We start from the raw sequence: 15,594 nt of genomic DNA on the forward strand, positions 1-15,594 counted from the left end.
TCCTAATCCTTCCCAAATAGTTCTACCAACTTGGGATCAAGTATTCAAACATGAGCCTTTGGGAGCCATTCTCATTCAACCCTCCATGGCATTTCCATAGCCACTGTAAGCTTGTGGCTATACCATAATGTAAAGTCATTCATCCACTTTGAAAAGTCTCCATAGTCTTTCAGTCTCATTTGTTTAAGGGGGCTAGGCCTTATCCTAAGCAATCAACTAACCATGGCACTGCCATCTATATGGTCCTGGCTTTAGCATCATGAAGGACACATGAGTAAAGGGGTTGTGGAATCTTTCTACAGTTAAGGAGAACCACTGGGGCTAGGCGCTGTGTGGTAGCTGCCTGCTTTGGGTAGATCCTTGCTGCTTTGAACCACAATGTTTAAAAGTCCAAAGTTCAAAGTCCCTTTTAAAAACTCAAGAAAGTCTCTAATTGTAACCCCCTGTAAAATCAAAAAGCTAATTATATAGTGGCACAGAATACACATTACCATTTCAAAAGGAAGGAATGGAGGCATAGTAAGGAAATACTGGACCAAAGTAAAACTGAAACTCAGCAGGGCAAATCCTAAACCCTGTAGCTCCATGTCCAGTGTCAAAGGGCTTAGGTGACTTCCATCCCTCCAACTCTGCTGCCTGCAAGATACATCTCTTCTTTTGGTTGGTTTCATTCCCCTTGCAGTTTTCCTTGGTAGATACCTCATAGCTCTGGTGTATTTAATATCTTGGCCTCTCCAGTGCAGCCCAAGCTGTTTGTCCTCTCAGGGCCTTTGTGTAGGGGCATGCCGGGCATAAGTGGTTCTCCTATACTCTGAAAGATGATTTAACAATCTCTTTACTGTTGTGTCCTTCATGACTCTAAAGTCAGAACCACATGGATGACACCACCATGTTTAGCTGCTTACTTTAGGATGGATCCTGACCCCCTGGAACCTCATTTGCAGCAGTTTTTCTTTGTTGTTTTCTCCCAAAGCAGAACATTCCTAATGCCTTTTCTTTATATAAGTTGGTAGCCAAGCACGTGGAAGCTTTGCTCTCTCTATTCCATTTCAGGGCTGGCCTCTCCTTAATCTTACCTCTTTCAGCACAAGCCTTGGCTCCTTTCTTGGGGTCTTCTTGTCATCATCTCTTCAAACTGTGCATTTTGTACTTCTTTTTCCCTTACTTACTCTTATTTATTGTAGATGAATGCATAAGTGTGATTACTAATAACCACATGGCAGAGTTACTACTAGACTGTCTTGAAATTTACTCCACTAACAAAATTGGTCTGTTACTTTTAAATTAAGTTGCAGGCAAATTTTTAGGACAGGAGCAGACTACAGCCTTATGGCAAAAAATATCACACACAAAAAAAAATGTTCTCTAGCCCAGCTGCTAATATTATTCACCCTCAGAAACATCTTAAGCCAGGCCTCCACAGTCCTCAGTTTTCAGCACCATTGGCTTTCAAGCTTCTACCGGGATGACCTGTTAAGCTCTGCCTGTAGCGTCCAATCACTTTTCTAATTCAAAATTCCAAAGTCTTCCATGTTTCTCAAAAAAAGCCAGCACGGTCAGGTCTGTCACTGCAATACTCTGCTCTCTGATACTAGTTAATGGGGCCCAAGTATTCAAACATCTGAGCCTATTGAGGGCATACTCATTCAAAGCACTACACACGCCTTGGGATCTATATGACTAAATGAAGAGTTGTAGGGTGTGTGTGTGTACAAAACAGATGTATCTAAGCTCAAACAGTATAAATAATCTAGAGCCCTTAGACATCCTTTTACTTGCCAATCATCATATCAATTATGATGGGACTTAGACTTAACTTCCAGTGTTCTTTGCTATGCTTGTAAATTCTAAATATACTAGTTGGTAGGACTACTTTATTCTGTTCAATAATTAATTATCTGTGTACCAGTTTCAAAATAAATACACCTGTAAAGCATTTCTTAGATGCTTTAACAGTGGTGTTCGTAGACGCCCCTGTCCTTCCTTAAAAGTGGTTCAGTAGTTCAATGATTGGTTGCATTGTTCCCTTAACTTTGTTTTCTGCTTATTGCACAAAGTAGCATTTAGCACTGGAGGCTTGAATTGTAACTGGTTTTTATTTTGTTTATTTCACAAAGATAAAAAACCTATGTGACCCATCAGTGGAGTGTTTGTATTTGCTTCTGTAATTCTGTGGTAATTTATATTCTTATAAAAGATATTTTTAAACCTGTGACTCAACACTGCCACCATCCAGCAGGTGCGTGTTAGTCAATGTCATGAGGTCATGCCTAACAGTCTAGTTATCTTTTCCCAGAAACTAACAGACATTCTTTCTCATATAGAAGTACCTAGAGACCTGGGTGAGCAGGACTATTTTTAATTCTCAGTACCATCAGTCAGATTAATACTCCCAGTCTTTAGTTACAGAAGTAATTGTTTAGTTCTTCCCAGTGCAGTTGGGAGAAAAAAAAAAACTTGACCCCCTAGGCCCCACAGACAAATGTTTCCCCCATTCCCCATCCTTAGTACCCAGCATTCTTCCCTGTAACGCCTTGTCCTTTCTGGTGCACTGTCTATCTCTCTGTTCTCTGTTCTCTGTCCTCCAGGTTAGCCCTATCTTTACTTCCCTTTGTGTTTCTTGGGTTTGGGATATTCCTTAAACTACAAAGTTAGGCTCATGTCCCTCTCACTTTAAGTCCTCTCCCTCAACACTGTACCTTATTCACCCCTCTCTGTCTTAGTCATTGTTATGTTGGTGTGAAGAGACACCGTTATTATCATGGCATTGGGGACAGGGGATGGTGGCATGTAAGCAGGTAGGTGTTGAAAGCTACATCTGGAACTTTAGGCAAAGAGAAACTCTGGGTGCAACATGGCCTTTTGAAACCTCTAAACCCACCCCAGTGACACTTTTTCTAACAAGGTCACACCTTTAAAATAGTATGAGCCTATTTTGGCCAATCTGATTCAAACCACCACACCATCCAAGAGATAGTGTGGTTAAAGTTAGAGGATCTGGAGCTGCTTTGAATCTTGCTCTTATGCTGTTCTATAATCTTGGTGTGGTAATTACTTTTCTCATTTCTGTGACAGAATACAAAAGCAGTTTAAGGAAGAAAGGGTTTATTTTGACTCATAGTTCGAGGGTTCAAGGGCATCAAGGCAGAGAAGGCAAGGCAGTCAGAATGATTTTACAGTGACTGAAGAGACTGACTCAACTGGTCATATTGTGTCCTCAAGTCAGGAGGCAGGGATAAACTAGGTGTTAAGCTGGCTTCCTCCTCTGTTTCTGTTTATTCGGTCCAAGAGCGGATGGTGCCGACCACATTCAGGGTGAGTCTTATTTCCTCCTCAGCCTGAAACATCCTCCAAAAACACCTAGAGGAGCTGGAGAAATGGCTCGGCTATCATGGGTGCTGGCTGGCAGCTCTTCCATAGAGCCCAGATTTGATTCCCAGCATCCACAAGAGTGAGCAAGCAACCAACTGTGTTACTCCAGTTCTGGGAGATCTCACATGGTCTTCTGGTCTCTGTGGAAACTGGGTGCACAGTGGTATGTAGCAGCAAGCAAAACATTAATTCCTAGCTCTTGGGTGACAGAGGCAGCTGGATCTCTGGAGTGAGTTTGACCCTCACCCTGGAAAAAAATAATCAAAAGTAAATGAGCATTGGTAACTACAGATCTGTTAGGAATATTTCCATAGGAAAATTTTCTTGTTTATTCCTCCTTTTTATTTTATTTATTTATTTTTTGAGACTGGCCTCAATCTTGAACTCACAGAGATCTACCTTTCTCTGCCTTTCAAGAGCTGGGATTAAAGGCATGTACCCCAGGCCTAACTTTTCTATTTCTCTTAACAGAGGACATTTCATCAAGACTCACCTTAGCCACCTTCCTACTCTCTCACTAGGATGCTGTTTAACTTCAGCTCTCTCTCCTATTTTTTTTATAATACTTTTGTTATGTCTATTTATTGTCTTAATAAATAATAATAAGTATATCTTAATAAATAAAAATTATGGTATCCTTTGCCTGTTTATTGTCTTAATAAAGCAGAAAACTTTATTTTTGCCAGTACTTAGAAAAATGTCTTTTAATTATTGAATTAGTTCAACAAGCCTTTGTTTGAACATCTTGTATCTGCTTATAGAAGCCTTCAGAAGTAGCTGGTGACTTAGAAGGATGAAATAAATCATTGACTCATTTGACTTCTTGTTTCGATTCATATACTGTGAACATCATTATATCAAACTATTAGTTACTATTATTACCCTGTGTTTTAGAATTGTACCATTTGTGCATACTATAAAATTGGTTAAATGTTTGCGTTCCTGTGATGTGCCAGTAACATGTCATGTATAGGCATTGAAGTAATAACATCTTAGGCTTGGTTTAAGACAGTTTGTACCAGAAATTTTAATAGAGAAAATTGTTTACATTTTATACATTAATGGCAACAAACAAAAACCCACAAAAGTCAAATGATGTAATTCAAAAGTCAACGTGTAATGTAATAGATGCCTGTAATCCAGCACTAGAAAGGTAGAGGCAGGAATCAGCCTAGCTTACATGGGGCCCTTCAGCAAAAAAATCAAAACTAAAACAAACCCAGAAAAACAAAATAGAATTTATAAATCAAGATGTATTTATACAGGTACATTAATTTAACATTTTCGCTTGGATTAAATATGAACTCTTTCTTTTCAGATATTTTCTAAATTTGGCACGGTGTTGAAGATTATCACCTTTACAAAGAATAATCAGTTTCAAGCCTTGCTTCAGTATGCTGACCCAGTGATTGCGCAGTATGCCAAAATGGTGATTATGCTTTGCATCTTTCTTTGTCACTCTCTTTGGAGACATCTGAAGGAGCCATCTCACCTCTCTTGCCCCAGTTTATCTTGTGCCTAATTGTGATCTTTGACTGTTGAAAGAAACTGTCTTTTCTTGCGTTCTTCTAAACTGAAGCTTACTGCTTTCCTATTGGAAGCATCTGCAGTCTACCAGTTCTCAGATTGCTGAAACAAATTGCTATCTGTCTGTTGTGCTTAAATCTGTGCTTACACATTGTGTTCCTGGTGTAATTCTGTTCATATTGTAATGTATGAAGCTATAATTCTGCTTCATATTGGTTTAGAGATAAGAGAAAAAAGTTGAACATACTTTTGTTTTTCATACAGTTTGAGGAATACAGCCTTGCATTTCCTGTTCGTCTAGCTTCATGGTTTTTTTTTTTATATTATGTTTATGTATCATATAGTTGTCATATTCTTTTGCTTCTGTGTCTGTTTTTATACATTTGATTATTTGTGAAAGTAGGTAGTAGCTAGGTGGTAGCCCATCTGTACATTTTATTCTTAGGAAGGAAGGATTACTAATCTTTTGTTACAAGTGACTTCCTTTGTTCCTTATTCAAAAAAGCAAGTACAAAAGAAATAAAATACAACAGTTAATATTTTATGTATTATGACTAATGTACCATACTATTTACAGTGGTTTTTATCAATACATTATATTCACCAACATAAATTATACTAAAATAAAAAAGTATGAAATCAATATCTTTAAACTTATACTGTGGGCAAAATAATAATAGTAGTGTTTTTATACTATTCCACAATCATTTTCTAAACCTTTGCTTATTTTTCTTCATTTGATCTGACCACTTCAGACGATAAAAGTAAACCTAGTTCTTTGGCCTTTGTACTCTGCATAATGCTGAATTGCCACTGTCTCACCTAAGAGGCTCTTCAGTTTTTCAGTGTGGTCTTGACAAAACACCAGTTTCTTTCTCATCTACTTTAGGCTCTGGATGGCCAGAATATCTATAATGCATGCTGCACTCTTCGTATTGACTTCTCCAAGCTCACCAGCCTTAATGTGAAATACAATAATGACAAAAGCAGAGACTTCACTCGCTTAGACCTTCCTACTGGTGATGGGCAGCCATCTCTTGAACCTCCTATGGCGGCTGCTTTTGGTGAGTAGTTCTTCAGTCACAGAGCAACTTCTGAAGGTACAAGTTTCACTTATTTGTATCAGCCTTCTTAGGTTCTCTCTGGATTTCTAAAGGAAATCAAGTGGAACAAATATGCCCATAAATTAAGCCTTAATATAAGATAGTTCTGTTAGTTCACAAAACACATAACAGCCTGAAATTATGCTCCAACACATTTTTCTAACATTAACACATTAATATTGCCCAAAAGCTACTTATTTGCTTTAAAATAATTATTTTAATGGTAATTTTTAAATTGCCATTTAAAAAATTTTAAATGTGCAGATTTCTAAACAGAATTTTGACATTAAGTGCTTTTTTTGTTTTGTTTTGGTTTGGTTTGGTTTGGTTTGGTTTGGTTTGGTTTTGGTTTTGGTTTTTCGAGACAGGGTTTCTCTGTGTAGCCCTGGCTGTCCTGGAACTCACTCTGTAGACCAGGCTGGCCTCGAACTCAGAAATCCACCTGCCTCTGCCTCCCAAGTGCTGGGATTAAAGGCATGTGCCACCACTGCCCAGCTGACATTAAGTGCTCTTGAAAAATTATTTTTTTCTTTTAAAGTAATGATAACTTCTAAATCAATGTCCTAAATTAGCAGTGTCTTTCCTCTAGTCAAAGAAAACTGATTTTATTCTGTTTTACTACACTTCAGCAGTAGAACTTTCATCTTTGTCTTAAGCTGTGAATATTAATGTTTTACATTAAATAAACTCCTTTAAAATACTTGTCTTTCAAGTTATCTCTGCAAAACTAGGTTTGAAGAGCTTGCCTCTTTTATTTAAAATAGAGTAAACCTTTACGATGTCTGAGTTGGAGGCCAGCCTGGTCTACATAGTGAGTTCTAAGATATCCAGGGCTACATTGGATACTATGTCTCAAACAACAACAAAATTTAAAAAAAACAAAAAAAAAACAAAAAAAAAACAAACAAAACAAAACAAAAAACCCTTTATGTAAAGGCCAAAAAAGGAAAAAAAAAAAAAAAGATTGGCTACTTTGCATGTGTCATTAGATTAATATGTGCTACTTGTTAGTTTTATACCTCTAAAAAGTAAGGTTTATTATTCAGGAAAGTTAAATTTTAATAGCCTTAGGATTTATTTTCCTCTGCTAAGTAACACCTTAGACTATTGTTGGTGCCTATGGCAGTACCCATCCATCTTTTGTTTGTTGTTTGAGACAGGGTCTCTCTATGTAGCCCTTTCTATCCTGGAACTCACTCAGAGACCCACCTGCCTCTGTCTCCAGAGTGCTTGAGATTAAAGGAGTGTGCTTTCATACCTGCCTCCAATTTCTAAGTGAGAAAATTAAAGCATTAAGACAACTAGTTGGTTTATTTTGTAATTCTATTTTACAAAGTAGCAAACAGTTTCTCATAGAAATCTGCCTGCCTCTGCCTCCCAAGTACTATGATTAAAGGTGTGCACTACTACTCTCTAGCCCTTTTTTTTCTATTGGTATGACTTTCTTGTGTATTCCATGTTAGTCCTTTTTGGCTGTTTCTATTATAAATAGTTTCTCCCAGTTTGGGCTTATTGATAGTTAAGTTTGTTATTTCCTTTATATGTAGTAATTATTGTGTGTGTGAGGAGTCTTGCTACATTAAAGGCATAAAGATACTTATAATGGATTTGGTAGTGGATGTACCCATTACTCAGAAGGCTGAGACAAGAATTTTGAGTTCAAGGGTAGCCTTAGGTATATAAAGAGACCCTATCTCAAAAAAACAATTTTTTTTTTCAAAACAAAAGAGCATCACTTACATTCTACAGTTCATCGTATTTTAAATGGCTTTGTTTTAAAATAATGTAAGCTTTAGGAATAGTATAGATAATTTTGTTCAGATTTCTCATTTATGTCATGCTGTGCTTGCTTTTATTGTTTCCAGTTGTGTTTGTATATATTTATAGTTGTATCTCCCTCTTAAAACCATTACAGCGTAAGTTGCAAATGTGTTAGACTGTACCCCTAAATGCTCAATTAATGTTTACTAAGAACAAAGATGTTCTTTGTGTGTGTATTTTGTGTTTTTCAGACAGGGTAGTCCAGGATGACCTTGAGCTTGCCTAAACTAGGTTTATAAGTTTGAACCAATGGGCTTAGCAATCAGCATTCTTAAATAAAATTCAGTTTTTAAAATTAGAAAATTAATGCCTACACCACAGCATCTAACCAATAGAAAATTTGAAGTTTTGCCAGTTACAAAAATAATATATAGCTATTTTTTCTAAAAACTTGAAAATTATCAGGTTTATCCAGTGAACCATCTCAATAAAAACTTTCAGTGGCACTTAGTATATTTGTGTTTTTGTGTGTGTGCATGTATCTGTGTCTGTCTGGCTTTCTGTATGATCATATGCATGCACAAATATATATATTTACTTGCCTACAGAGGCTATAGAATAAAGTTAGGCATCATTCTGTAGACTGTCTACCTCTCTTCAACACAATCTCTCATTGGTGTGGAGCGTGTCAGTTACACTAAGCTGACTGACTGATGAGTCTATGTATCTACTTGTATCTGCCTATGGAGTGTTGAATTTCTAAGCATGCACTGTCAAGCCTAGCTTCATGTGAGTTCTGGGGCTTAAGTGCTGGTCTTCTACCTGCCATTAGTGCCACTTTAAAAAGTTAACATTGTTTTAAACTAATTATTTATTTTGTATATATGAGTACACTGTAGCTGTCTTCAGACACACCAGAAGAAGGCATCCAGATCCCATTACAGATGGTTGTGAGCCACCATGTGGTTGCTGGGGATTGAACTTAGGACCTCTGGAAGAACAGCCGCTGAGCCATCTCTTCAGCCCCCATGTGTAATCTCTTAATAAGATGAAAATATGTAGGCTGCTTTCAACAGAATACTCCACCTGGAAAAACAGATGGAAGCAGCTCAACCTTTGCTTGTTGGGTTTTTTACTATTCCCTGGAAAGTATGCTTTTCTCTTTGTTTCTTGTGTAATTCCTGTTGAAAGGTCTCCACTTAATTTGGAAATATTCCACAGGATCCCAGAGATCACGTTTTTCTATTTCTAAGGCTTTGTCCTTCTTTTCCCCTATAGGATATTTTTTCTCCCTTTCCCTTTAACACTGATCATCTTACTGTTTTGTGCCCTTTTACTACAGTTTTCACCTGTAGGCACTTAGTGGCTAATTCAGCATAATTACTAAGTCTGTATGTTGCTTATAATAATTCTAAGTTTGCCTTGGTATTTTCAGTTGTGTATCTTACCTTGAACCTGATTCCTCCAGTGGAACTGCCTTCTGTTTTATTGACACTGTCACAAGGCATCCTATAGAAAATGCTGGCATTGCTTGTCTAGAATGCACAGAGCACTCACTATGCTTTGCAGTTACATACTGTGTAGCTCAAACTTTCCCCTAACTTCCAGAGATCTCTTCTCTAATCTCTATGGTGAAGCCTCTAGGACCTCTCCATACATAGTCCACTTGCTAGATTATATGACTGGAGGACCCTCGGCATATGAATTTCTTTAATTCATTCTCAGTGACAAATATTTCATCTCACATTTGTTTGTTTAAACAGAATTGCACCATGTAGCTTAGGCTGGCCTTAAATTTATGATCTTCCTGTTTCAATAATGGAATTAAAAGCATGTGTCACATTGTCCAGCTGCATTATTTCTTTTCATCAGACCAGTACTCCTTCAACACAGTGCAGTTTAACAAGCATTTGATGGCTTTTCATATAGGCTAAAAACGCTCTAGGTAAACACCAGAATCAGCCTAGTTCAGTCATTAACAGCTAAGCTTCATCCTTGAACCCAGTTGAAAGGTCTCAGCCTCTGGAGGTAGCAGGAGCTTTCTGTACTTTTGGGATTACTGACTGAACAACTATATGATCCCATCTTCAGTTCCACTTATATTTTCACACAGGCATTTTATAGTGTGTTGATAACACATATATATAGCAGGCATATATTTATTGTAGCTTTTTCTTTACAGGTGCACCGGGTATAATGTCCTCTCCATATGCAGGGGCTGCTGGATTTGCCCCAGCCATTGCATTTCCTCAAGCAGCAGGTGAGTCTTTTCAGGTTGAATTTGAAATGAATCTTTAAATGAGATTCTTTGTTTTCTAGGAGCTCACCAAATTTCGACAACTTAAAAATAAAAGCATTAAATATAACAACCATGGAGTAACTTGTATGCACAACATCTTTTATATTTACAAATAATTCTCTCTTGTTCCACTGTGTACTCCAGTAATTCCACTGTGTACTCCAGTAATTCCACTGTGTGTTTTGAATCACTTAGTTAACTATAGGTTAACTACATTAAACTAGTAAACTATTACACTTGTGTCAGGTTGTTAGATAAGGTGTAGGATCTTCTTGCTTCTTTCTTTGTTGATAAGCTTATTATGTATTGAACAAACCTGAGTAGTTTTACTTATCTTTGTGTCTTCAACACATTTGAAAGAAACATAGCCAGTAAAAACATAAAACATTGAACATCTTTGGAGAATGTCTTTACCATTTGTGAGTTCTTAATAGTATCAATGAAGGTTATGTATGTCGTTTATTTCAGGGGATGCAATTTTTTCCCTGGGAATATTTATGGAATAATAATTATTATACCTGGAATAATTAAGAAATAGGAACTAACCCTGGTTTTCCTGGAAATCACTATGTAGAGCTGGCTGGCCATGAACTCCCAAAGATCTGTCTACTTCTGCCTCCCCCAAGTGCTGGAATGCCCTCCACCACCACCCAGCTTTATGATTTTTTTTTATCATATACTTTATGGTTTTATTTCTGAAAAGAAAACAGGTTTGTAATTAAGAAAGGGTATGCTATGAATGTGATCTTGTATTTTAAATTTCAGAGTAGCTTCTTTCTAGCAATTATTTTTATATTTTAATGTTTTAATTCGGGATATTTTAGTTGCTGTCTCTCTATTGGGCAAAATAGAATTAACTGAAAAGAAGACTAATTTTAAGAATAAAGTTTTAAGTCCTAGTTGTTTGGTGGTTTAATACATTGTAACACATCTTCATGTGACCATTCTGGTTATTTAAAAAAACAAAACATAAAAACTCCATGGAGTTTGCTTTCTGAATCGCTTAGAGTTTAATTTTTGTACATCTGGAAGTGAAAGATTTGTTTTCCTTTGTTTCAAATATTTTGTTTAGACACACTGTGGTTTAAAACACAATAATAGACATTAAGGCAGTTGAGAAAAATCAATGAATGTTTAATTTGATAAGACTTGTAAGACTAAGTGAGCACACACTGTAGCTCTACTTTTAGCTGATGTATAACCCACTGTAGGCATTAGTAAAATTGGCAGTTTGAATTAGAAGGGCATGAGAGGAGATCATATGAAGGAGAAAAGAATTAAGCTAGTTGTGATGATGCATGTCTTCTGTTGAAGCACTCAGGAGGTTGAGACAGCAGAATCTCTGAATTCTAGGCAGGCTAGAGATATAAAGTTGAATCCCCAAAAGGCATTCAAGTAGAGAGTGCCATCTGCATAGTCTTAAACCTCTTAGATTGTCAAGCAAAACAGGATAAATTTCAAGTCTACCGCAAGTTAATTACACTCAAGTAAAATAGAGTAGTCAGAGTATGAAAAAGAAAGCTAGACTGAAAGAACAAATTGAAGCTGGGGATATAGCATAGTAATAGTGTTTGCCTAGTACTCAAGGACCTGTATTGTAAGATAAATAAAGAATTGACTCCTTTTATAGAATCAGAGGTTTCTATATCCTTAAATACCTTTAAAGCAAAGGTATAAGTAGTGGGACTAATTAGACAATGTTGTTTTAAGTACAGTGTCAGTATATCAACTTTTTCAGTAGTTCAAGAATACTTAGGGCATCAGAAGTCTGAAATTTTGTTACAAAATACAATAAATTTATTACTTTACAAGGTTAAACATATTTTTTCCATATAAGCCATTATATAGTACTACTCAGCATACATCTTTGATGCTTCTATTGAAGGGCTATGCGTGTGTAAACCACCCTGATGTTTTTGAATATGAAAATTACCTTTGCTTGACATAAAGGTGCTGGATAGAAAAGTGGTTTAGGTAATAGGTCCTCTGAGAAACTTGGGTTTTTGTGGTGGGAGTGGAGGGTGGAAGGTTGAGATAAGGTTTCACTGTGTAGCCGTGACTGTCCTGGTTCTCACTCTGTAGACCAGCTGGCCTAGAACTCACAGAGATCTACCACTGCCCAGCTTCCTAACTGGTTGTTAAGACCAATGAGTCCAGTTACTCTACAGAACACAATATGAATGACATTAATTATGGGCAATGTCAACAAATAAAGCACTCGTCTTCTGGTAGACTATGGGAGACTGGCTTTGGATAACCTTTATGATAATCTGGACACTTTTAATGTTTACTTCCTTGGCTTAAGTTTTATCCTATCAAATGTTATTCTTCAGATGATTAGAATATAAGAAATACTGTTGGTGTTTTTAAAGGTCTGTCTGTCCCAGCTGTTCCTGGAGCCCTTGGTCCTCTCACACTCACCTCCTCTGCTGTCAGTGGAAGGATGGCCATTCCTGGGGCAAGTGGTATACCAGGGAATTCTGTTCTGCTGGTCACCAACCTCAATCCTGATGTGAGTGGAAAAATGGTCTAAGCTTTCAGGAAGGGGGGATGGTGGGTTTTTTGTTTTTTTTTTTTTTTTTTTTTTGGTTTTTCGAGACAGGGTTTCTCTGTGTAGCCCTGGCTGTCCTGGAACTCAGAAATCCACCTGCCTCTGCCTCCCAAGTGCTGGGATTAAAGGGGTGCGCCACCACTGCCTGGTGGGATGGTGGGTTCTTACAGATAGTCTAGCTTTGTGTTATAATGCTTAAGTTTGTTTTAAAGAATTTAAATCAACAGGATATGTAGAAGCATAAATTGTGCTGTAACAGAATAAACTGTCTTTATTACATTGTAAATAGTTGTTTTTTAAATTGTGCTATATTTAGTTATATTTTGTGTTATCCTTTTCAGTTTATTACACCACATGGGCTTTTTATTCTATTTGGTAAGTTTTTAAATCATTTTTAATATTTTCTGTGGTTGTGAAATGAGCATATTTTATTCATTTAGAAATACTTGTTTGCAGAATAGAGACTGGGAAGGGGGACAACATTTGAAATGTAAATAAAAAAAGTAACCAATAAGAAAAAAATACTTGTTTATTACTTTTATATGCTTTGTAATATGTTTGACACTGGAGCTAGAACAAAGACTAAAACCAGGGAAATAGAGTGCTGGGAATCAAACCCAGGACCTCTTCTGTGCCTTGCCAGGACCACGCTACCAAATTTCACCCTCAGTTTTTCTCAGGCTAGTGAGACCCTATCCTTAAAAACAGAGAGAAAGAAAAAGTTTGGGAAGTTTCTAACAGTCTTCCCTTCTCAGCTAAAAGCATAATAATTAAACATGTATCCCAGCTTCATAGGCTCAATTATTTATACAGCTATCTTTTATTATAGTCATATGTAGTATAAGCACACAGACAAAACTTGGAACAGTAAAATGAGCAGTATTTGAATTTAAAGAATGTAATACAAACTCTCTCCATTAGAAATAGAAAGTTCAAATGGAAATGTTTCATTTTTTCTGAACTTCATTAATTATTTCACTAATATTTTCAGTTGAATCCAGTCCTTTTTGATGGTCCTTTACCTAGAAATATTCTGTTTTTCCTATTAGCAGATTTTGAAAACTGTTGTATTTGAATGTTTAACAAATAGGGCAGGTGCTTATTTCCAAATTCTTTAAGTGATAATAGTTGGCTGTTTTTTCAGACCTGGAGATTGAACCTAGGGACCTTTGCTTGTTAGGCAAGGCATCTACCATGGATATGGGGTCTCTTTGTTTAGCTCAGATTATCTTTCTGCCTTGGCCTGCAAAGTAGCTAAGGTTATGGCATGCTGCACTGTACTTTGCTGCATGAGAAGATATGATGCAGTGGTTAAGTGGGTACTATACCTGCTTGCCTATTGAATTCAGATACTAATTAAAACTTTTATTATTTTGTATATATGTGATGCATGTATGAGTACACATGTGCTACTGCATACATATACATATGAATGTTAAAGAACAACACTAGAGTCAGTCTTTCCTTCCACCCGTTTTGGGTTTTTGAGACAGGGTTTCTGTGTGGTTTTAGCTGTTCTGGAACTCACACTGTAAACAAGGCTGGCTTCAAACTGAGAAATCTGCCTGCCTCTGCCTCCTGAACATTAGCATTAAAGGTGTGAGCCACCATGCCTAGCTCTATTTAGTGTTTTTAAAAATACCTACTTCAGCTTTTTGTCATTTTTTAGAAGGGCGATGATTCAGAATGCTTGTTTTTGTTTTAAATTTTAAAATTCATCTGTAGGTTAAATGTTGTCTTTAGATGCTAGTAAACTAATCTTTTCTTTGTGTATCTTGAAGGTATTTGTAGCAATCTCTTACTGAATTAACACGTGTAGTGATAATAATGCCTCTCTGCTTTTGTGGCACCAGTAATAATCTCTGCTGTAGAAACCGCAGACTGTGATAGTACATGGGGCGGGGGTGATGAAAAAGGACTTTCTTAAATGGTAGGCTCTCCTGTCTTTAATTTTTATGGTGTTAAAGTTTATAAAATGTAATTTTTCATGTTGGTCTTTATTTTCTTTCCACACTGAAATTAATTATTTTTCCCTTTGTGATAGATGACTGACTGTGGGAACCACTAGTAATACAACCAAATAAACAAATATAAATAAATAATTGGTGTGGTGAGATGAGCTATAAGGAGTTAGGATAGGTCTTGAGTCCGTAGGGATAGGTAGAACAGGTATGAGTATATAAGTGGAGTTGTGAGAGCCTCGGAGGCCATACATTCCAAAGGTGCTGGTGAGTTTAAGAAAGATGTGGAAAGTTGATCTCTGACAGGAGCGATTGTGTGCATAGTGTGCATTTATCTTGGGTAGCCAGGGTTACCCAATACTAGAAATAGAAAGATGTGACAGGGATTGAATCCATTGGGGAGTATACAGAATTAGATGTGTTTATGAGACATCTGGAACAGATTGAGAGATAAGAGCTGTGAAACTTATTTAGACTATATATAAAATTGCCATAGGATGGTATGTAGCAAGAAAAAGAAGCCTGTAGATACAGGGATAAAATGACTCTACAGCCAGGCACTTAAATCCAGTGCTTTGTGTTTGCTTTAATTAGGAGTGTATGGCGATGTGCATCGAGTGAAGATTATGTTTAACAAGAAAGAAAACGCCTTGGTGCAGATGGCGGATGCGAGTCAAGCCCAGCTAGGTACTGACAGTGGGAATGCCCATTTTGCATATTCCTCCCAAAATGAGCATTATAGAACTGGTACGGATGTAATTTTGCAGCAGCACTTCCTTATGGTGGTAGTGTTTTCATTATCATTTGCACCTGTTTTATTCGAGGCTCTGAAGTTGATTATGTAAAACATATAACACATTGTCAGTGCTGACAGCTTGGACTCTAAGACTTTCTCCCGTTTACTTTAAACTTATAACATGAGTTTTTTTCACTTGTTTGTATGGGTCTTCATTTTTCTTTTAAAATCTGAAAAATTATGTTTGAAAAGAAATGAGTATTTTTCTTCTAAGTTAGATTTTT

The 15,594-nt window shown here is 36.8% G+C and overlaps 1 protein-coding gene across 5 annotated transcripts in view; it reads left to right on the forward strand.

Moving 5' to 3' along the window:
* Positions 1-15,594, forward strand: part of Ptbp3 (polypyrimidine tract binding protein 3) — a 79,195-nt gene that overhangs the window by 54,440 nt on the left and 9,161 nt on the right. For all 5 annotated transcript variants that reach the window (XM_034502243.2, XM_034502244.2, XM_076934884.1 and 2 more), the window contains 6 exons: positions 4,691-4,801; positions 5,789-5,963; positions 9,946-10,023; positions 12,435-12,574; positions 12,955-12,988; positions 15,169-15,261. In XM_034502243.2, coding sequence (XP_034358134.1) covers positions 4,691-4,801; positions 5,789-5,963; positions 9,946-10,023; positions 12,435-12,574; positions 12,955-12,988; positions 15,169-15,261 — 631 coding nt within the window. The remainder of the gene's footprint in view (positions 1-4,690; positions 4,802-5,788; positions 5,964-9,945; positions 10,024-12,434; positions 12,575-12,954; positions 12,989-15,168; positions 15,262-15,594) is intronic.

Source organism: Arvicanthis niloticus, chromosome 5 (genome assembly GCF_011762505.2).
Source record: "Arvicanthis niloticus isolate mArvNil1 chromosome 5, mArvNil1.pat.X, whole genome shotgun sequence".
NCBI classification, from domain to species: domain Eukaryota; kingdom Metazoa; phylum Chordata; class Mammalia; order Rodentia; family Muridae; genus Arvicanthis; species Arvicanthis niloticus.